The sequence below is a fragment of the Perissodus microlepis genome, chromosome 11, assembly GCF_051167445.1.
Source record: "Perissodus microlepis isolate ML-2025 ecotype Zambia chromosome 11, ASM5116744v1, whole genome shotgun sequence".
NCBI lineage: Eukaryota > Metazoa > Chordata > Actinopteri > Cichliformes > Cichlidae > Perissodus > Perissodus microlepis.
This window is the reverse complement of record NC_140471.1, coordinates 12,447,498-12,470,446: the sequence shown is the minus strand read 5'-3', so window position 1 is coordinate 12,470,446 and position 22,949 is coordinate 12,447,498. Positions and strand designations below refer to the sequence as shown.

Sequence of the window (22,949 nt, the reverse complement as noted above, 5' to 3'; positions counted from 1 at the left end):
AAGCACTTTGTTCATGGATATGAGGTATACAATTTAGAATCGCCAATTAACCTGACATGTCTTTGGACTGACACTGTGGGAGGAAGTTAGAGTACCTGGAGGACATCCACACGTGCAAACTCTACACAGAAATCCCCAGGTATGCACCTACAGGTCTCCTTGTATATTCTTTGGACACACTTTACAAGATCACTAACAAAAAGCTAATTATCTTTAGCATTGATAAGTTTCAAGATTTTTATTGAAATTTCAGACCCATCCTTCCATTTTCTTCCACATCATGGGTGGGCAGGTCACAGAATTAAAGATGGAGACAGAGGAGCATCTGCACTCACATTGACACCCATTGTGAATTTAGAATCACTAAATAATCTGACATGTGTCTGGACTGTGCAAGGTAGCCAGAGTAAGTGGAGGAAACCCACACAGGCACAGAAAGGAAAAACAAACAAACAAACTTCACACGGTAAGGCCCCAGTCTGGCCTTAAACCAGGAACCTTTCTGCTGTGAGCCGTCAGTGCTAACCACTGTTCCACTATGCTGTGGCAGTATTGTTCAGGTCTTAGCAAAGGGCCTGCACTCACCCATACATTGTACAACTGTTTAACTGATTATAGCTGGAATATGAAATACTGAATGTAAAAGTGGCTGCAAGAGACATTCCTGACATGTTAAAATTTACATCACTAACACAAACTAAGAGGATAAGTTTGACAAGGTTGTTAAGTTTCAAGAAATCTTTAAACTTTTAAACTAAACAGTTGGATGTGTGCATACTATTAAAATTTATGTATACTTTTTTTTTTTAAAGAATTCAGCCATTTTATCTTTTTTTTTTCACTCTGACAGATGTATGCAGTGCAGTCACTCAGGCCCAGAAAAAGAACAGATGAAACCTTCATATCTCTAACGAATCCCTAATGTGGACTGACAAGCAGAACTATAAGCTATAGGTGCAGTATCTAAATACAGACTCGAGCAGGAAACTGTGACACTCAGAACTCGGATTATGTTGATACAGATCGGGAAGGCTTCGTTCCATCATGTTGTCACATAGTATTATATGTAACTGCAGCAGAGCTCCCAATTAACTATGAAAACTGCAGCTTATAATGGGAAGAATGTACCATTGTAGATCACTAGCTCATCATTAGGAGGCTTGATGAATTTAGACCTGGCAGTAAACATCTGTTCCAGCTGTAGCAGAAACGGGAACCACAACACAGCTGGAGCTCGGTTGTTGCCTACAGGAAGTGAAGTTGCGAAGCACCAAATGCCTGCAGAGTTTTAAATCAGTGCAAGTGTACACTTTAGCACCTAGTTTCAACTGGCACATCAGCCTAAAGAATTGTCAGAATTATTACAACAATGTTATCTATCTAGAAAATGTTAATCTGTGTTTAAATGTTTCTCTCACTCTTTTTTTTTTCCCAAGTCCCTGCATGATGTCTCGTCCTTTTACTCTAAGCTCCTGCTTTGTTGATGGCCATATTTGTTTACAGAAAGGTTGCTACATTGTCTAGAGATAGCTTTATCAGTGCTATGGAAATACCACATTATCATTCTCAGAGAGTATTCATCGCCAGTAGCAACAAAATAAGTATAACTATAAATTAATCAGAAGTCCAGCCCAGCGTCAGCAGCGGTTCTCATCCATGCGCCCGTCTATGCATCTATCCTTCCGCTCTCATCTGCCCTCTCTTGTTAATTAGTACGATGGGTCTTAAAACCTCTTGCCAGTCCATTCCCCTTTTGTCCTAGTCTGTTGCATGGCTGAGTTGAAGGCCTTATTATTTCCTCACAAAGGGAGCCTGGTGAACGGACGTTAACTCCCGATTCAAACCAAATCCACCACCATCCCAATTAGTAAGATTATAGCTGTCACAGTGCATGCCGAGTCAGCCTGCCTCACCTAACCAGAGGAGACTAATGAAGTACCGACAGCTGCTGTGAGCCATATATACACACCCACACACACATAGAGAGACACATACGCACGACATTGGCATGCGCGATATGCATGCATATTCTGAACTTGCATGCAGAGATGAGAACAAGTACAAGCACTCACACGTCACATGTATGCTGTAATGGCACACATATATATGGAATGACATACACATTCATGGCCAAACACAAACTTATCTTCTCCAGCCGTGGGCCCTTGACCTGACAAATGCAGTTTGTGCACATTTGAGCAGTGGGATGTGTGTAGAAGATATGAGCTTTGTGTTTGTGCAGCGAGGCTTTGTCAACAAGTCCAGTATTACTGCAGCTGTTTGCTGCTGTGTAAACGGAGAACAGCTGCAATCAAGCAGGCAGTGATGCACGGGGTGTGTGCACAGCTCAAGGAACAGGATCTTAAAGCCAATAAATATAAATCCATCAGAGAGATCATCTATCTATCTATCTATCCTTCTATCAATTTAAATGTCTGTTTCTATAAATCTGTATCTCTCTGTTTGTTATTCCTCTGAAGCCAAACATTTGACTTTTTTTCTATCTTCAACTCCTTTCTGTGAGAGAATGGAGCAGCAGCAACAATAGAAGTGGCAGTTAGTGTTATGTGCTTCTTTCCTTTGGTCTGATGGATGTCTCTAGTGAATACAAAACTACCCCACCAAGACTCCATCCTAAAAAACGCACCACTCAGCTAGGCTTGCTCTTCATCGCAACGTAAAATCTTCAGCAGTGATGTCACTGCCCTGATTCCATACCTGTCATCTCTCTCTCATTTCCGATGGCTTAGAAGGAGAACACGTCCTATTTCTTTCAGCCGACAGAGACAAGACTAATGGAAACATAAAGGGAATTAGTGAGAGAGACAGCAACTTTTTTTATGATTTAATTCACAGACATGCATGATAGGTGTTGTGAGGTGGTGACACTGAAAGTACTGTATGTTCCTCCACAGAACAAAGGACAGAAGGTATATTTCAAGATAATGAAAAAGCATTTATCTCTAGAGGTCAAACTGTATTCATCATTTCTCATAGCCACAGCTGGTTGCCTTTTAATGCTAGCTCTGCTGATTTTATGGACAGAAAGCTCCTGGTGTCAAAACTATGAGAAGTATTGGTCCTCCAGGCTGTTGGCATGGTGACAACTGCTCATCGGTGCATTGTATGTTTTACGACTGGTTCCTGGAAGACTCAGGCGTTATCCAGTTTGAGTCTAAGCCCTCTTTGTTTTGTCTTCTGTCTAGCAGACAGTAACATTGTGTTGCAATTCACTGCCGTACAAACTTAAAAGGATCCGTGTGAGAACGTACACACAGTCCGTGAGGTGGATGGCATCTTTGCCGTCTTGTTTTCATTGCTCAATGTCTGTTTTATCTCTCATTGCAGGTGACTCGACGGGCACCTGTGGGGATCCAGGCACACCTGCCCATGCCAGCAGGGAGGCAGGGAACTTCAAAGTGCGCAGCAAAGTGCGCTTTACCTGCGCGGTGGGACATACACTGTATGGCTCAGCAGAGAGGATCTGCTTCCCCAATGGGACCTGGTCTGGCAAACAGCCGTTCTGCAAACGTAAGAGAAACCTTTAAAGTATCGCTTTGATGTTATGTATGAAACACGCTGGAGTCAAACTGAGAGCTAACACACAAATATTTCTTTACACAAAGGCACACATTTAAGCTCCAACAGATACAGAGAGAGCTGCGTGGTTCCATGAGGCCACGTACTGAATCCCGATAGTTTCTTGTCTTTCTGGTAGAAAGAAAAGAAACATGCAGCACTGAATATTACCAGATATCTGGTTTGAAGGGCTTTTCTTTTTTCAGCGATCAGACTTTATCCGTTTTAAACTTTATTTGGATTATACTGTAGGGTTATCCAGACAAAGTTCTTGAACCTCTGCTTTATGTTAAAGGGGCACTCCACCACATAAAGTTGGGTTTGGTTGTTGCAGGAAGCAGTAATCAACTGATGAAAAGGACTGTCTCTTTGGAGAGAGTCTCAAGTTTTAATATACAACTCATTTTACCAAAAAAGACGTGAAATAACCCTTGGGCTTACGATTTAAAAGACAATGGTTGCATTATGGGAAGGCCTGAAGCTTAAAGTTAGAAGAGAACTTCAGAAGTCTTTCAAAGTTTCTAAAAGTATAGTACAAATTGCTGTAAAGCCACTTTAAGCATTGTGCAAGTGCAAAATAGAGAATCTGCATCGGTATCCACAGTTTTCAAACAGGACGTGGCCTTTGCTTAAACACACAATGTATGCAACATATTGGCTGCATTCTAGCACATACAAAAAGCTCGCAAACGCAGCACTGCAGCAGATGGATAAATAGCTCTATGCTGCAGTCTGGTATTTTCTGCCAGCACATGGTGCTGTGACTAGCTTCCAGATTGCAGCCGAAAAATTCATTAATTCTAGACACCTAAAGCCAAGTTCCTTTTGGATTGTGATAAATGAATCATTGTGGATTTTGAAGATATTAGTTCACAGAATGCCAGCTCTACATCTTGCATAAATTAGCCCCAGGGGTCAACCGGATATTGATGCAAATGTTTGACTGCTTCTCCTCTCCTCAGCTTACTGTCCACCAGCTTGGATGAGTGCCAGTGTCATTTTTAATATAATCAGCAAATGCACAGGTCCTCTGAACTACTCTGCCTTTCATTCCATCTCCTGACTTTCTTTCTTTTCCCCCCCTTTCTCTAGCGTTCATTTCTCCAACACGGGCCCCTCCTCTTCTGATTTCTTTCGGTCTTAATCTCGTTGTCTAGCCATCTTCTCATCCCTATCTGCCATCTAACCCTCTTCCCTCTCATTCCCTCACTTTGTGTTCAATCTTTTCCTCCCTCTCTTTATTACCAAGCGTCTCTCTTCCACTAGCTTTTTATCTGTCCATCTCCCAGCTGAACTCCTGATTTAAAGATTACTTTAACTATCCATTCAACCGTCGGGAGTCAGGGAGGGGGACAGGAATTCACTGGAGCCTGAATGTGTTTCTGTGCTGTCTGCTTGTGATCTAAAACCCTGTCTCATGTTAAAGTCCATCCATTCATTATCCACAACCCCTTTACAGTCTCCGGAAAAACAGTCAGTGTGGATATTCAACATGATATACATCTCACGTTGCCATGAGGGTCTGTTTTGTGTGTCTGTCATCGTGTCGATCTTGAATTATTAAAAAGAGGTGAGAAAAGAGGCTGCCGCACTTGATTTTTGGTAAATACACACAACAGCACATGCATACATTCTGTGGCTATATGTGCGCACGCATGTGTGTGTGCATTTGCAGAACAGAGCTGTGAGCATGCTGGCAGTTGGTATGTTGGTATGTGGCTGAGTGATGCGTTTGCACCTCAGTGAGTTTATGTGTATGCACACATGTTAATTGAGTAATCACCACCACACTTGCAACACGTCTGTCTCCTACTAGAATCACTATTTCACATTTTCCAGGCAATTAGGTGATTGAGAGAGCAGATCACTTTTGTAATTAGACATGATTTGAAGCAGAAGAAAAACACATGAAACAAACTGTCCTCTCTACTCTTCAGTGAAAAAAATGAGCAGATTTCAAAAACACTGAAAGGGATTCCTGAGTGGAGGGAAAAAAAAATCCCAATCCCCGGTGCTTTTCTACCACACTGGAAAAAATTTTTCTCCCTATCATAGGATTGCTCAGCCACATTTCAGCTTTATTATCATTATAAGTGCGCCCTGAGTCCTTAGCTGTAACTGTTCACTTTACCCCCTCGCTTTTAGACAGCACTGCCATCACCATAGATGTACTGTAGGACTTGACAGTACACAAACTGCACTTTATTTACTGATAACTCATCAATACTGTGATAAGGTTTTGTGTACCACTGCATCAGTTCTGCTCATTAGCCTCTCTTAATAAAGCTCTATAGATTAGTTGTTCTTTACTGCTTTATTCACAGCTTCTCTAAAAAACAAAAAAACAAGCAGCAGTGCTTTCTTACATCCCGTAATGGGAGGCACAAAGACATAATGAGGAACACAAGCCGAGGATTTCAGTCTGCCCTTTGCAGACTATTCCACCTGAGAGTTAATCAGACACAAGTCAAGAAACTGCAAACATACAGCAGGTCAAAGGCAAAACAGCAATTATTCCATAAATAAATATTTATATTCACAGTATAGTGCGTGAATATGTCCTTTCACAGCCATTTAATCCCCTCGGGACCTTCAGAAGTCAACTTGAAGCCACCTTCGGGGCTTCTAACCCACTGATATGGAAAATAGAAAATCCATTACTATTTTACACCTCTGACCTTCACATCCTGTCTTTTCTCCCCTGTATTGCAGCGGTACAGTGCGGGAATCCAGGTACCCCGGCTCACGGTCGTATTGCCCGTTTGGATGGCACAACCTTCTCCCACTCTATCGTGTATTCGTGTATGGAAGGATATTTCCTCACTGGTTCGCCTACACGCCAGTGTCTGGCAAATGGCACATGGTCTGGCACAGCTCCAAACTGCACAAGTGAGTTTTGCACACACAGACACATGAAAGGAGGATGTAGTTGTGTCTCGTAGTCATGGTGAATTTCTTAAAAAGGCTGCTCCGCTGCACAGCGTTCACACTTTCATTATAAAATGAGAAGAAGAGCAGCTGTGTCAGTAGTCACTGTTAAAGGCTATGCCGTGATCGGTGTCTGATCAATAAGATGTCGTCAGGCATAGTCCAGATTCCATCACTGTGGTGAACAGGGAACACACATCTTAGGGATTTCAGTGTTGCTTCGTTAATCACATTTAGTTCAGTCACACTTAAGTCTGGCAGTCGTTAAATTTGTTACTCAAGAACTAGAACACACGCGCACACAAAGAAAAAGTTCGAAAATAGGACAAGAACGATTAGGCACTCATCTGGGTGTGATGGGTAAACACAAATTGAATGTGGAAAAGGATGATCAGCACAATAATGCACAGCGAATGTACTGTTAGCATAGCAGATTGAATCAGCAGCCAGTCTCGTTCTTTATATAATGTATGATCAAGTTGAACACGATGGACATTGAACGTGATGTTGTGCCCTCTTTCATCTGAAATCACGTGCACTGGCAGCGGTGCTGAAATATATGATATCGATTAAGACAAATCTCTTTGAGCCTGTTCGTCCAGTGAAGCATCAAAGATGTCAGGCAGTTTTTATTGTCTGGATCTTGGCAAATGAGCCTCAGAGTAATTAAGAAGTATTCCAATCTATATTCAGTTTGCATCAGGATGACTTTGAAACAAAATTACACATTGTTCTTCTCTCTGAAAGTCCCCATATTATCTCTTCCTTATTCTTTTTGCTTGTTATTGAATGACAAGAAAAAGATAAATGGTGTGGACGTAATTTTCAATTCTGGATTGAAATGGGTCTCTGGAGAGATATGCACAGGGAAGGAGTGAAGAGAGCGAACGACTGGGGAAAAAAATGGGTTTGAATAATAATGATCAAACGTGCAGTAAAGCAGAGGAGCTTTCTTAGCTCTTTTTCCCACTTTGGAGCATGCTCATCCCCAAACTTCTTCTCTTTTGTACTATCACTTCACATTAAAGTTTAGTGGTCAGTTCAGGGACATCAACACTTAGGATGCCAGGATTGGCTCACTGTGCCTTCATTAAGGAGGCAATCATTTTCACGGTTCATGGGTAATCGATCATGTAGGTTACCAGATCAAAGTCACACAACACTCTCAAGGGGAGAGAGAAAAGTTTGAACTTTATTTTTTTCTCCCCAGAAACTCTTAGCAGATGATACATGAAATTTATAGAGCATGTTCAGAAATTAGCAAATGAGATGAAGTGTATTAAGGAAAGAGTTGCTCAGTGAATTGTGAACTAAAACCATAAAAGCACTTTGTCAAATAAATGGCGAACAGGGATTTTTTTTAAAAGTGAGAATATTTGCCGTTTAATACACTCTAATTCAGTTGATTTCTCTGCTATCATCATATTTTCGCTTCTCTTGTCAGTGCGTTTCTCTGTCAGTTTAAGTGTAGTATTGGATTCCCCAAGTGGTGCAGAGGGATTACTGTACATGAAGGCATTTCTGAAGCGATCTGTTTCTTCAAATTGGAGTTCTTTTTTCCTAAGTAGCTAAAATATACTAAGTAATTGGTCGACTCACATTGCTTTAGAAAAAGAAAATCAGTGATATAGCATCATGTGTCACTTCTTGTTCTTCTTCTATTACTTCTTCTTTCGGCTGCTCCCCTTAGGGGTCACCACAGTGTATCACCTGCTTCCATCTCAGCCTGTCCTCCTTGTAGAATATGAGTATATGTTACTAACGTTCCCAAAGTATATCACAGTACAGAAAACTAGATTAAACTTTCAAGAAGCAAGAAAAAAATGTTAATGAAGATTTACTGGAAGCAGCTTATTGACTTAATTTCTCACAGCAAGTAAGTGCACTGAAAGAAGCTGCATAGTTAAGTTAAATTGTTGAAGTCGGTAGCCTGCAGCTGTTGTGCACTGTGATTGCTTAACTTGAGTTTTCACTTCCCATAGATAGACATGCATAATTAAAGATTTACAACTGTATTGTGGCGAGCTCAGACAAGGAGGAGACGGAGGTATCGTTTGGTCTTGCTTTCCGTGAGCTAGCCAGGGAGCACAGCCGTTTATTCACATTTGCCGAAGAACACTGCCGCTAGCTAACTGCTCAGCGCGGCAACAACAACAACAACACAGGGCGCCCTCTGACCCCGGAAGGACACACCGTCGCAGCGAGAGGGCGTCACCTGTCACTATGGCAACATAAACAAAACATAACTGTACAAACAGAACCCCGAACAGCCCTGACCCACTACATAGCCCCCACCTAAGGGGTCAGTCGTCCCCGACGACCCCATTACCCCACACAAAGTCCTGCAAATGTCCAGGTGCCTTCTTTTGGCGCACCGGCCGGTCACGACCGGCAGGGGAAAAGTCACTTGGATCAGAACATGGGGTGCCACCATCATCCCCTGCTCCGGCGTCTGCTGGAGCGAGCGGTCGGTACGGTGAGAGCCTGTCCCGGTGCAACACCACCATGCGCCCCGGGCCCGGCATGCGGATACGGTACACCACGGCTGTTAGCCGCTCCACGACCTCTGCCGGCCCTTGCCAGTGACTGCAGAGTTTGGGGGACACTCCTCTCTTGCGAACCGGGCAGTACACCCAAACCTTGTCGCCAGGCATGAAAACCCCCCCTCGGCACTTGGTGTCGTAGGCTCTTTTCTGTCGTACTCCGGCGCTGGCCTGGGCCTGGCGGGTGTAGACATGAACCACCTGCAGCCGCTCCCTGAGCCTCCTGTAGTAGTCCATCTCTGGCCCACCATCAATCTCCGGCTCGGGGGGGGACCCGAACACCAGATCCACAGGCGTCCGGAGCTCCCGTCCAAACATCACAGCGGCAGGCGTGCACTGGCTGGACTCCTGCACCGCAGTCCGATACGACCAAAGGACCAGGGGCAGATGTCGGTCCCAATCTCGCTGGTGGCGGCTGGTGAGAATGGCGAGCTGGGTGGCCAGCGTGCGGTTGAAGCGCTCAACCAAGCCATCGCTTTGTGGGTGGAGCGGTGTGGTTCTCGTCTTCTCCACCCCCAGTCGCCGGCAGATCTCCCCGAAGACCTTCGATTCAAAGTTACGCCCCTGGTCACTGTGGAGCTCAGCCGGGACCCCAAAACGGGTGAACATCTCCTCCACCAGCTTCTCAGCCGTCGTCGTTGCGCTCTGGTCCGGCACCGCGTAGGCCTCTGGCCACTTCGCGAAATAGTCCATAGCCACCAACACATACCAGTTCCCTGACTCTGTGACGGGGAAAGGCCCTAGGACGTCCACTCCCACTCTTTCCATTGGGGCCCCCACCAGGTACTGCTGAAGGGGGGCAGTGGAGCGTTGAGTTGGGCCCTTCTGTGCCATGCAGGTGTCACAGCAGTGCACATGGAGTTCCACATCCCGTCGACAGCCAGGCCAGTAGAACCGTCCCCTGAGGCGGCGGAGAGTTTTGGCGTTCCCATAGTGTCCTGCCCCCACCGAGCCATGGACCAGCTCAAGCACCTGCGACCGCAGCGACCGAGGCACCAACAGCTGCAGGAGATCTCTGCCCTGACCGGGGGCCCGCCATCTCCGGTACAGGAGGCCATCGTGGGTCTCCAGATTGTTGTGCTGGGAGTAGTAGGCCTTCACCTCGGGCTCCTGTCCCGACACCCCCGTCCAGGCGGGGCGTTGCGCCGCCTCCAGCCAGGCCCCCACCTGAACCAACGTCGCGTCGGCCTCCTGCTCCCGCTTCAGCTGCTGCGTTGTCAATGGGAGCCACCCCCCTCCGCCGGCTGTGGCCTGAGCAGTAGCCACCCCCAGCACCTCCTGGGCCCGCTCTTCCTGTCGCAGGCAGTAGCGGCACTCGACGGCTACGCAGGGCCGTCTGGAGAGGGCATCAGCGTTGCCATGCTGTCGACCTGGCCGATGCTGGATCTCGAAGTCATAGCCCTGAAGGACCTCCAGCCAGCGGGCCACCTGCCCTTCTGGGTGTTTGAAGTTCAGGAGCCAAGTCAGAGATGCATGGTCAGTGCGCAGGAGGAACCGGCAGCCGTGCAGATATGGCTGGAAGTGCCACACCGCTAGCACCACGGCCAGCAGCTCCCGCCGGGTCACGCAGTAGTTCCTCTCGGCTCGCCCCAAGGCACGACTGAAGTACGCCACCACCCGTTCTCCAGCCTCGTCCTGCTGGGAAAGGACCGCCCCGACCCCTACATTGCTAGCATCAGTGTCCACAATGAAAGGTTGCCGGGCGTCGGGGTAGGCCAGGACTGGGGCTCTGGTGAGGGCCTCCTTCAGCTGTTCAAAAGCCGCAGCACAGGCATCCCCCCAGCCAAACAGCTGTCCCTTGTCAGTCAGGCGGTGGAGGGGGCTGGCCATTGTCGCGAACCCTTTGATGAACCGACGGTAGTAGGAGGCTAGGCCCAGGAAGCTCCGCAGTTCTTGGACGTTCGAGGGAGTCGGCCAGTCCCGGACCGCAGCCACTTTTGCGGGGTCAGTGGCGACACCTCGAGCGCTGATCACATGGCCCAAGAACGTGGGCTCTCTCACCAACAGGCGGCATTTCGCGGGGTTGAGCCGCAGCCCAGCTCGTCGGATGGCACTCAAGACCTCGCTCAGGTGAGACAGTGCACTGTTGAAGTCGCCACCGTGCACCAACAGGTCATCCAGGTACACAACGCAGCGGCTACGAGGGATATCCACGAGCACCCTCTCCATCAGCCTCTCAAACATCGCTGGCGCATTGCAGAGCCCAAATGGCATGATCCTGAACTGCCACAGCCCCTGTCCAATGGTGAATGCAGTCTTAGGCCTTGCGTCGGGGGCTAGCTCCACCTGCCAGTAACCGCTGCGTAGGTCGAGGGAGCTGAACCAACTGGAGCCGGTAACGTAATCTAGGGCCTCGTCGATCCGCGGCAGCGGGTACGAGTCCTTCTTGGTGACTGCATTGAGACGGCGAAAGTCCACACAGAACCTCGGGCTGCCATCCTTCTTCCCCACCAGAACCACGGGTGCCGCCCATGGGCTATTGGACGGCTCGATCACCCCAGCCGCAGCCATCTCACGGATCTTCTCTTCCGCTACCTGCCGTTTCGAGAGGGGCAGCCGGTGTGGGCGCAGACGGATGGTCTGAGCAGAGCCGGTGTCGATGGTGTGCTGGACCAGACTCGTCTGCCTGCAGTCTTTGTCACTGGCGGCAAAGATGTCCACATTCTCGTCCAGGAGGCACCTCAACCGCTGGCGCTGGTCGACGTTGAGGCCTACGCTGCTGCGCTGCCAAAGGTCATCAACAGCCTCGATGGTCTCGGTCGAAGGAGGTTTGTCAGGCTGAGAGGCTGAGGCTGAGGCGAGTGGAGATGACCCGGAGCCACCGGCATCCGAAATCTGCTGAGCGGCAGCTGCCCGACGCCTGTCTCGTCTGGTCCCCGCTCCCTGCTTTTGGCCGCGCTGGAGAGCAAAAGTCTCTGCGCCAAGAGTGATAGCCAGCTTTGCGGTGTCGACGCAGGCCCCCCAGCGGCTCAGCAGATCCAGGCCAATGATGCACTGGTCTTGAATGTCGGCGAGCCAGAAGTCGTGCACCAGCTCTAGATCCTTCACTCGGATCCGCAACGGTTTCTTCCCCCGCATAACAGTTTTCTCCCCCGTCACTGTCATCAGCTGGGTGTCTGTGGGCAACCAACCCTTCACCAGTGGCCCGGATGTTTCAGGGAGCACGCCAGGTCGTATCAGGGAAATGGTAGACCCCGTGTCCACCAGGGCCTGGCATGGCTGGTCCTCAACACAGCAGCTCAGGTGGAGTCCCTTGAGGTGCCCAACTCGGCCCACCACTGTGCATCGTCCTTGGAGGGGGGCAGGAAGCTGGAGCGGTGGTCCCCTCGCTACACCGCTCCCTCCTCGTTTCCCTGAGGCTGCGTAGTTCCGGTCTTCGGGGCTGGTGCTGGGCAGTCACGCGCCACATGGCCAGGCTCATCGCACCGGTAGCAGCGGTCGGTTGGTCGACGAGGACGCCTCCGGGGCACCGAGGGTTGCAGCTGGGACATCTCGGCGACCTCCCCCTCCCCGTCGCAGTCTGCGGCTCTGATTTGGGGGTAGTTTGGGGGGGGGCACCTGCTGGTTAGGTCGCGAGGTGAGCACCGGCTCGGCCCTTTCAGCCTCAAGGAGCGCCTCACGGAGGGTCTGAGGCATGGCCAGGCGGACGTGTTGGCGTAGTCGCTCTGGGAAAAGTCCTCGCAGAAAAGCATGCAGGCTAAGCTCCTCACGGGCCGCTGCTGGAAACTCCGGGTAGCCACGACGAGCATACAGCAACACGTCTGCTGCAAAGGTGCCCAGGCTCTCCCCTGGTCGACGGCTCCGGTTGGTTAGCTGCTCTCTGCTCTGATCAGTGGAGTGCCGCTGCCCGAATCGCCTCTCGAGTGCCGCGGTGAGGGCCTGGAGCTCATGCTGCTCTGCCGGGGCTAGGTCAAGGAGTATCTGCAGTGCATCTCCCTCTAATGCTAGTGCTAGGTGTGTAGCAGTCTCCTCTTCGCTCCAGCCACTATGTCTGGCGGCTAGCCGCACTTGTGAGAGGTAGGGCTCTAACGGGGTTAGCCCGTTGTATTTCGGTACCTTAACTGGCGTGGTAGGCATAACTGCTCGCGGTTGGGGGCTCGGCGTGTGGGTCGACAGAGGTAGCCCATGAAGCATTGCCCTAGCATCTGTCGCGACGGGCCGCCGCCGCGGTGCGCTCGCACCATCGGGACCCGTCGGGGGACTTACATGGCCGCTCACATCCTCTCTCTTCCGTCGCCAGTTTCCCAAGCGGGAAATGTTCTCCTCGACGGCTTGCTCCAGCCTCTGAATGTCTCTCTCCATTACGGCGAGGGTGAGCTATCCCACTTCTGACACCAATGTGGCGAGCTCAGACAAGGAGGAGACGGAGGTATCGTTTGGTCTTGCTTCCCGTGAGCTAGCCAGGGAGCACAGCCGTTTATTCACATTTGCCGAAGAACACTGCCGCTAGCTAACTGCTCAGCGCGGCAACAACAACAACAACAACACAGGGCGCCCTCTGACCCCGGAAGGACACACCGTCGCAGCGAGAGGGCGTCACCTGTCACTATGGCAACATAAACAAAACATAACTGTACAAACAGAACCCCGAACAGCCCTGACCCACTACAGTATAAATACATTTTTTCCTCTTTCTTTCTGCGCCTTTCTTCTGGAAAGATGACTTTTCCACCTCCTCAGAAGAGGGTCACTTGACACCGGCTAAAATCTTTATGAGCTGTCCTTGATTTATGCCAGCTGCTTCTGACATGGGTTTGAAGAGATGTGCCATGCTTAATTGAAGATAATGTGTAATTTTGGTGGCTTCAAATGAACTGTGCATATAAAATGTGGCAACACAAAATATGCAGTGAACATTCATATTCTGTGCATAATCTTAGTACAGATTCAGAAGCCCAGGTGTAATCCAGACCATAAGCATATGTGACGCAGCATGTGAAAGCCATGCTTTCTTGTTTTTGTTGCCTGAAATTTTAAAACTTGTAGAATAACATGCAAAAAACAGGTTTTATTTATCATTCTTTGTCAATGACTTTTTATCTTGAAGATGTCAAACTGTGTCTGTTCTTTGAGTTATTGTAATTCAGTAACAATGCAGATAGATAAATACTCACTCGTACAGATACAGCCACTTATAATGGCCACCTCATCAGTGACGGTATTGTGATGTGTGGAATTCTGGCCGATTGCCGGGTGATGGGTGCTTGTAATGATATCTCACGCCTGTGACGTGGATGATGCAACCATGAGTAGTAATGCCCCTAAGTAGTATTTAGGAAAACCAGTGGTAATATCTTGTGTAACCACCAGGGGGAGCAGTGTGGAGCCGCATTCCTTTAGAGCAGCGGTCCCCAACCCCCGGGCCTCGGACCGGTACCAGTCCGCGAGTCGTTTGGTACCGGGCCACGAGAGTTGAGGCTCAGGTGTGAAATGTATGGTTTTCAGGGTTTTTATTGGTTTTCAGCGTTATTTTGTTATCGTTTTTATCGTTAACTCGGTTTTCCTGGGTCTTTTCACGTGTGTTATGAACAAATCTTCTTTTTTTCGGTACCGGTACTAGTTTTATTTTGTTGTATTTATCCGCGACACCTTAAAGACCGGTCCGTGAAAATATTGTCGGGCATAAACCGGTCCGTGGCGCAAAAAAGGTTGGGGACCGCTGCTTTAGAGCACAGGTGTCCAACTCCAGGCCTCGAGGGCCGGTGTCCTGCAGGTTTTAGACGTGTCCTTGGTCCAACACAGCTGATTTAAATGGCTAAACGACCTCCTCAACATGTCTTCAAGTTCTCCAGAAACCTGGTAATGAACTAATCATTTGATTCAGGTGTGTTGACCCAGGGTGAGATCTAAAACCTGCAGGACACCGGTCCTCGAGGCCTGGAGTTGGACACCCCTGCTTTAGAGACTTGTTGCACTATTTATTTATATCGTTAAAATTTGTTCAGGGCTTCTTTAATTTTGACACTATCAGCCTTTCTATAAAATATTGATATAGATGTATGTTTGCAGCAAATAAAATATGGGTTGTGTACACCGAACAAGCTGGACAGAATATTGCTGACTTGTGTTTCTGAACATGAAAGCATAAAATGATTATTTCATTGCATTGCTAATGGTCTTATACAAAATGCAAAATTGAAATTTGAACTCACTGCGATTGCGCAACAATATGTTTAAGTGTGTGTATTTCTGTCAGAAATATTTGGCACTTTTTTTCTTAATATTTTTGATAATTAATGAGTGAAACACTGAGTGTAGGAGTGAACCACAAGGATTTGGCACCGTGTTTAAAACTATTGGTAATTCTCGCCAGTTACGCTTTCCAAATGAATTAACAGTCATAGCATATGCATGCTTTCTCAAGTTGTCTGCAGCTAATCTTGGTCTATCACCTTTGCGATTTATTTTAATACTCTAGTTTAAAATTTTTGTGCTCTGAATGGGACACTCCAAGTCCAACAACTGGTACATGTCCTGCAAATAAAATGTCCAACAGGCAGCATTTATTTATTTAGTTATAGGAAAAACTCCATATGCTGACAGGTAGTAGAGAAGTAACTATCATATCAACTATGCAATCGGGAGATTATCAACAGCTGTTACCTATTTTATACATTTTCTATATTGTTTCTTGTGATTGTGCGATCAAAGATCATCATCATCATATGAGCCTTCAACTTGAATGTAGAGAATAAACCACTCAAAATTTATGGAAAAGAATCGTCTGGATCCTGATGATAAATAAATAAATAAATAAATACACACTTTGAAAAAAAGAACTTGTAAAAATATGTTATGCAGTAAATTGCCGGGCGTGAACCACCTACTATCCTTCCATGCTCTGCGCATCTCTGATAAATCGCTGCAGTAATTTTAAGGGTAACTTTTACAGACAGCGGATTCCTTTGTCACAATAAGGTGATCGTTCAAACAGCTCTCTCACCCCCCACCCCCCCTCAGAAGGCCAATGACTTCCAAACTCTGGCCAAAGATCCGCTGCAGGCCGTCTGTGATTTTAACACATATAAACAGTATTCCAGGAATCACTGACAGCAGGTATTTACACAAAACTGGTACAAAAACAATCATTTTCTTTGTATTTTCCTGAACCAGCCCCCTAAAAATGTAGCCCAAACAGCTGATAAGTTACACACCCTCTGCATTTGAGTAAAGGGGCGTGTTTATAGTGGAAAGTAGACGCTCCCCAGGAGAAGAAGGGGTGGATGCCTAGCTTCTGACTGTTAACTCACAGCTCGCTGGTTGAAAGCAGCAGTTTTCAGTGGCTATATCTGCAGCATGTATATTAAAGTATATTAAATAGTAAATATCTAACTAATAACTAATAATTTATTTGACATTAATTGCGAGAGGATGATAAATCTTACTGGTAAATACTAAACTTTATTTAATAAATAAAAGCAGCAGCACTCTTGACTTTGGGAATGGCTGGTGTAAGCCTATCTGAAGTTGAGTATTTTTCACATTTCCTGTCAAATATCACACAGGCAAATTTTTGTTCAGACAGTCAATATTACCAGAAAATGAACCTTACATGCTTTGGTGAGCCCCAGATGTTATCTTTCCTCCACAATGCACCACAGAGAAGCTTGTCCTCGTAGTGTAATTACTACATTATTACATGAATAGTCAAATATCATAGGGCTAAATTCTTAGAATTCGAAACATGGTTTACGTTATCTGACTTGGACTGGAAGTTGATAACAAGTCTAATAAGTAGTAAGTTACTGTGTGCAGAGCCACAGAACCACTTTGGGTGAGGAATATTATGACAACTGCACATTAAACATCAAATGTATCAGTACCAGCTCCACTGCAGTTTATTCTTTGTCAGATTATGATATTTGGGGCAGGAATCTGTAAGAAGGATGCAGTACGGCATTGCTTCAGTTAACAGAAAAGGCACACAACAAATGACTATACATGCCAAACAAGCATAAAGGGTGCTGTTGTGGTTTTATGTTAATTTTCAAAATAAATGAGACTAGATTCATCGCATAGTGACATCAGTTTCAATCTCGTAAAATGAAGAATCCAGTTTTTCCCATGTGCTCTGTCAGAATACAAAGCTGGTTTTACCCGGCAAGGAAAAACATCTCCAAGTGTTGAATTCCTTGGCAATAACCAAAAATAAACAAACAGAAATTAATTTAAGGGAGGAGGCGTTAGCAGTGACAGCCATACGCATCAAACTGACTTCTTACATTAAGGTGAACAAGTCAGGAAAGATTTTGTAATAAGTATGCACAAATTAGAGCCTCCGAGATGAAACGAGGGCTATGGAAAAGCAATCAAATAAAGGCTGGTAACTATAATTTCATCAGCGGTAGCACTGGGTTAAGACCTGACAACATACTGGGCCAACACTCAGCCATCTGTTTAGTTTGGAGAAATTGTGCCATGAAAAGAAGCCAAGAGTAGGCATATGAAAAGAAGAGACTGCACAAAATACATTATTATTATTTTTATTAGTTCCTCTGCTGATTTAGACAAATTATATAACTAGATTGGTGTAATCTAGAATGGAGAAGTGCAAGTAAACATTACGATTACTGTTAGTAGTATTATGACAATGTAGGTGTCACTTAGTCTTATGTCATGTGCACAGCAAACTGGCAATGTAGCTATTCCTTATTTTCACATAACATTATGTCAGATGCCTGGAAATCATTTTTAGTTATGTTAATGCCTCGAATACTTAAGAGGCCGACGAATACTGTGTTCCTTAGACGGCATCTAAAAGAGCTGCTTTATAAAATGATGATTCGTTGTTACTTTATTACTGTCCACCTATCATTTATTTGTCACGTGGGCTTTTAGAAGTCATTTGAGAAACTGCTTGTATGTTGCTTTCAGTTACAAAATTATTACATTCAGACTAAAACCTCAGTGTATCTAAAAGTATCATTAAAAACCCCATGTCACTATATTCTGCTCTCAGCTCCCATTCAGGACATCCAATGGAAGTAGCTTTCTTTTTAAGAACTTAAGGATTATAATGAAATAAACTGAATCTCAGTTTTCTGAAAAATCCAAGTAAGCAACTTTTGTTACAAACATAAATTCACATAAATGGTGGCTGTAGGCACCTTTTGGCTTGTGAAGCTGACTCTTAAAGCCCAAAGGTGGGGATTCTGACTTCCACTATCTTGATATTTTGTAGCAGAATGCAACAAGTAAAGAGCTGGATGCAGAAACTGAGGGAAATGGTATACACCTTTTCATTCACAGTGTTGACCAGTTCAGATACCTAACCTGTTTTACCTTCCTTTTTGATTGCAAATGGGGAAATATTTTACAAAATAAATGTTGTATGAAATGTGACTTAAAACTATAATTATGACCAAAAACACTCCAGGGAAGTGTTTACTGAGGTCATAGTTCAAGAGAACAGTGCTGTCTTTTTCCTTTGGGATAAATAAGTCACCCCATGCTTTCCATTAGAAAGAAAGCAGATTCAAAGTGTTCACTGGCTTCACTATTCAGATCCAGAAGCCACACTGGTAGCCTCATCGATTACGAAGACCAGCTGAAATACAAACAACATAGAAGAAAAGTACTTTTACGTATCTGTAAAACTGCAGCCAAGCTAGTTTTTCCAGTAATTCTTTACAGATAAATGTCCCTCAGAGGTGAATAAATTGCTACTCTCTCATGTCCAACAGCTCATTACAGACCTGCCAAATCACGCAAAAGGCAATACCCTGATCAGTCATACTTAAGTTGAACCAACGTTGCTTCTGGCAATTCACCACTGCACAGAACAATTTGATTCATACGAGTGAAAGAATACTCAGAACCAATTAACATTTACCAGTCACAAACATATAACTACCGACTAGCTGGTGGCAAACACGCGGCGTTAAGTTTTTTGTGTTTTTTGTGCAGACATCTCCTGTTCTTGTCACTGACTTGGGTATGAATTATGGGTCGAGGTGTAGCAATGATCATCATGCACAGTTGTAAATGTCACAGATATTTCAGTCATTTGATAAAATATTAGTATGACCGCTGTATCATTATTAAACCTGAAAAGGTTAATCCTAACCATGATGAAGTACACAGTGATGTCGCAGTGGCACAAATAAATGCAAGATTAGGAAAAGAACCAATGATTAATGATACAAGGAAGACTAAAAATAGAAATGTTGAGGGAAAAGCAGGCTCTTCCTTATGCTTTATGTTTCATGTTGAAGTTCACTCTGATGCAGCGCTTATTTTTTACTACCAATGGCAGTGATCACCTGTGGCGATCCCGGTATCCCAGCAAATGGACTCAGGTTTGGCGACGACACCACAGTGGGCCAGAATGTGACGTTCATGTGCCAACTGGGGTATGTGATGGTGGGAGGGGACAACACTTTCACCAGGACCTGCACCAGCAATGGGACGTGGAGTGGAACCATGCCAGCATGTCAAGGCAAGTACCTCCCACAGATACGCATTTCTCCTACACTGTATCAAAGACTTGCTGCAGTGGACGTTCAACCTTGATAACCATCAGACAGCGTTGTAACAACCTTGGCATGCCAGCACACTGTCACGCACAATCTAAAGTATATGCTTACATCCAGAGATCTAATGAGATTAGCAAGAAAGGTGACACAGGCTTCCTGTGTAGTCAGATACTGCCATATACTCCTCACTTAAGCGCACTGATAATGCAAATGGCAATGACACTGAAAGACATAAACCTATTTGCATAATAAGGTGCATATATTTGAAACGTACACATCCACAAGCGCGCACATAGACATAAAGCCATTTTTAATGTGTTTCTCAAAATATCACCCATTTAATGCAAAAATCTTGCTACTTTTTATGCTTCACTGCCTATGGCCACATTCTCAGCTGGATTAAAAAAAAATCTATATATCTCCATCTATGATGATTTCATCCCCCAGTCTAGAGTTGCACCTGTGAATGCAACGAGCCGATGCTAAAAGTTCTCTGACACCTGGTGATGGATGGCTAATAAGTCCTCTCCATCACCACAAGGATACCTCTAATTGTACCCCAACAGTTAATCACTGGAGTCCTCTCCCTGAAGTTTGTGCCCATTCTACTCTATGATTAACATCAAAGTTGGAAAATCCAGGAAGAGGACTTAGCTGTTGTACGCCCATCAGCGATACATCACTCCGTGATTTATGACGCCTGAGTGGAGGCATAGATTAGCATTTCTGCGCTTGACACTCAAAAGTAAGTATTGCAGGGAAGATTAACTTGTGCAGCGAACAGCTCAAGAGTACACCAGGAAGGGGAATAGCTCACAAGGCTAATAGGGGCTCATTGTTGCTAAGGAACTGTTCCCAGGCTGCTGTCTCAGTTACAGTGAAGCAGGCCTCTTGAGGTAGACGAAAGGACAAATGAAATGAAATAGGCAGGTTGTGAGAGGTTCAAACCTCCTTTGAGTTTGTTTTTTGTGTTTCTACTTGTAACCCATATATAAGACTTTTTTGGGGAGGATCCAAAGATAGTTGAGCTCATAAGTAGCTGTTTAAGCCAGGTTACTTCTTGCCCTACTAATCTTCTCAACCTTGTCTTGAAGATTAAAAAATTACAAAATTCAGTCTGACAGTAATTGTAATATTTTATTAGTGCTATTCAATATTAATGTGCCGTGTTCTGTGGTATTGTACGGTGAAGCTGTTGGTTGAATTGATGGTCCCACAGCTGTTTAAACTGGGAGAGAAAAGAAGACAGAGGGCAATGGGTGTATATGTGCAAGTGTATAACCCCCATGTGTGTATATTAAAAGTGTGTGACATTGCTAACCTCTGAGCGCTAATCCTTGACAGCTACCGCAACCGCTCAGCCTCTCGGTCCCCGATCCGGCTACGCTTAATGGGGGTGGCGTGGAAAGGAGCAAAACCCCAGAGCTTAGGCCTCCTCATCACACTGGCTCACACACCGCTGTGCCTGAATACAATCACACGGGGGCATTCAATTACAGAAGTGTCTCTCTCATGCATACGTAGACACAGATGATTGCACACTCACGTTTTCTCCCAGCGCTGCCACTGCCTGAATGCTGTCAGCTCCCACTGACCTGTATGCATTAGTCAGTGAGCCACAAGGTCCTCCTGCCTCTGTCTCTCAACTGCCTTCGCTTTTCCGATAGCACTTATTTCTCTCATGGGATAAATGAATAAAAGAAAGGCAAGAGAGAGAGGACTTTGATTACTAAGTGGGTGCTCAACATTAATTTTCCATTCCTCGGTGTGGATGGGGTATAAAGAAGGAGTACAGACGTTTTATGCTTTGCTTTCCCCCTGTCGCTGTGCTCTTCCTGTCCTTTGGTCTCTTTCTAAGACTATCTAGGGCAAGCAATAGAAAAGCACACTGGTAATCATAAGTTTTTTTTATCATCACTCTCCCTGACAGCCTACGCAGTGGGACATCTCAGAAAATGACTGGAAAAATCTGTTTTCTTTTCTTTCATGTGAAACTAAAAACAATGTCTATTTTTGTACAAGTTTTTTTTGTTTTGTTTTTGGTTTTTTGTTGTTCATTTTTCACGATTGGGTTTAAGTTGAAGGTTCTTGCAGTTCACTCAAGGTGAGCTGTTTTAAAGTTCTCACACCTGGCATCTGTCACCTTGTCATAGATTTTGGATGATTGTGCCACAGGAAACCGAGTTAGTATTCCAAGAAAGGGAGGGGGAGGAGGAGAAAAAAAGTGAGAGGAAAGCCAAGAGGAGAAAAATTGAGACAAAGAGGTTTTGCATGTGCCAAGCCTGGGCATAAATTTGCACTTAGTGTATGAGCATCAGTTTTAGCCACAGCGTTTGTGTGTGATGACGCATCCTAAGCCTTGCCCGGCAAGGATTCAGTTTGAATCCCGGGTTTGGCATGTTCAGCTAAGAGGCACTAATGCTGCTTAGAACTACTTACGAAAATGGGGACACTCTCTGCTTTTTTTAAAGCAAGTAATTTCAGATGCAGTGCTTACAGGATTAGAAGACCTACTCTTCTAATCTGTGTAAATTACCTACTTGCACACGTGCACTCATACATTTTCTATAACCCCCCCCCCTTTTCGTGTCTTTTACACAGATATACCGTAAGATCACTGAAATACACACGCAAACCTACTTTTTACTTTACAGCCTCCAGCTACGCATTTTAGTGAGATAATTCAGAATGAAGTGCCCCTTTTTTCCCAGAGCAACAACTTGGAAATCCCAAACTGAAGGCACTCTTTACTGATTCATTAACTTCAAAGGGAAACAATTTTAAGTGAACCTGTTTCTCCTTGAGAAACAAAATTACGTTAACAAACAAAACATTAAAAAACAGATTGGAGCACGAGAAGGTTTTTGCTCTTATTTTTATTCTCTATTCACTGTGGCCTAAATACTGTTCTGATTATAGCACACTTCATATATACTGTATATGCTGCTGCAAAATGTCCATATGGAAATCATTTCGGATCTGCTGCCAACTGAGAACAAAAGACAGTTCCACCTTTGAGAGGATGTGTGAATATCCCACAGTGGCTTGCTCCACATTTACTGTAATTTGTTGTGCAGAGAATAAAAAGTTGTGCTAACGAGGCAAGGAAGTTGTCCGTCATGTGCCTGCCTTCTATCCCCGCGTCACTCTCATGTCATAACTTGGATAATTGTCACAACTTTTTGATTTTTGAATTGTGAAAATAAGATGAAGAGAATTAAAGGCTTCTCTGTCAGGGAGCCATATGTAACAAGCACGCATGTATTTTAAATATAAACTAATCAACTGAACTTGCCACAGTTGAAAGACTCGGATAAGGCTCGACTTCAGTTTGCAGATGTTTGTTCAAGTGTTTAACCAAACACAAGAATGCCAAAAAGAAAGAAGGGAGAAAAAGACTTGGGGGTAATGATGGGTGCTGAGG

The 22,949-nt window shown here is 45.3% G+C and overlaps 1 protein-coding gene across 7 annotated transcripts in view; it reads left to right on the top strand.

Annotated features, from left to right (window-relative positions):
* The window catches only part of LOC146377328 (CUB and sushi domain-containing protein 3-like), a 233,650-nt gene that overhangs the window by 189,418 nt on the left and 21,283 nt on the right, over positions 1–22,949 (top strand). For all 7 annotated transcript variants that reach the window (XR_014801636.1, XR_014801635.1, XM_084943659.1 and 4 more), the window contains 3 exons: positions 3,349–3,531; positions 6,292–6,468; positions 19,306–19,488. Coding sequence is in view for 5 of the 7 variants with exons in the window: in XM_084943659.1 (XP_084799785.1) it covers positions 3,349–3,531; positions 6,292–6,468; positions 19,306–19,488 (543 nt within the window). In the remaining 2 variants the exon portion in view is untranslated. The remainder of the gene's footprint in view (positions 1–3,348; positions 3,532–6,291; positions 6,469–19,305; positions 19,489–22,949) is intronic.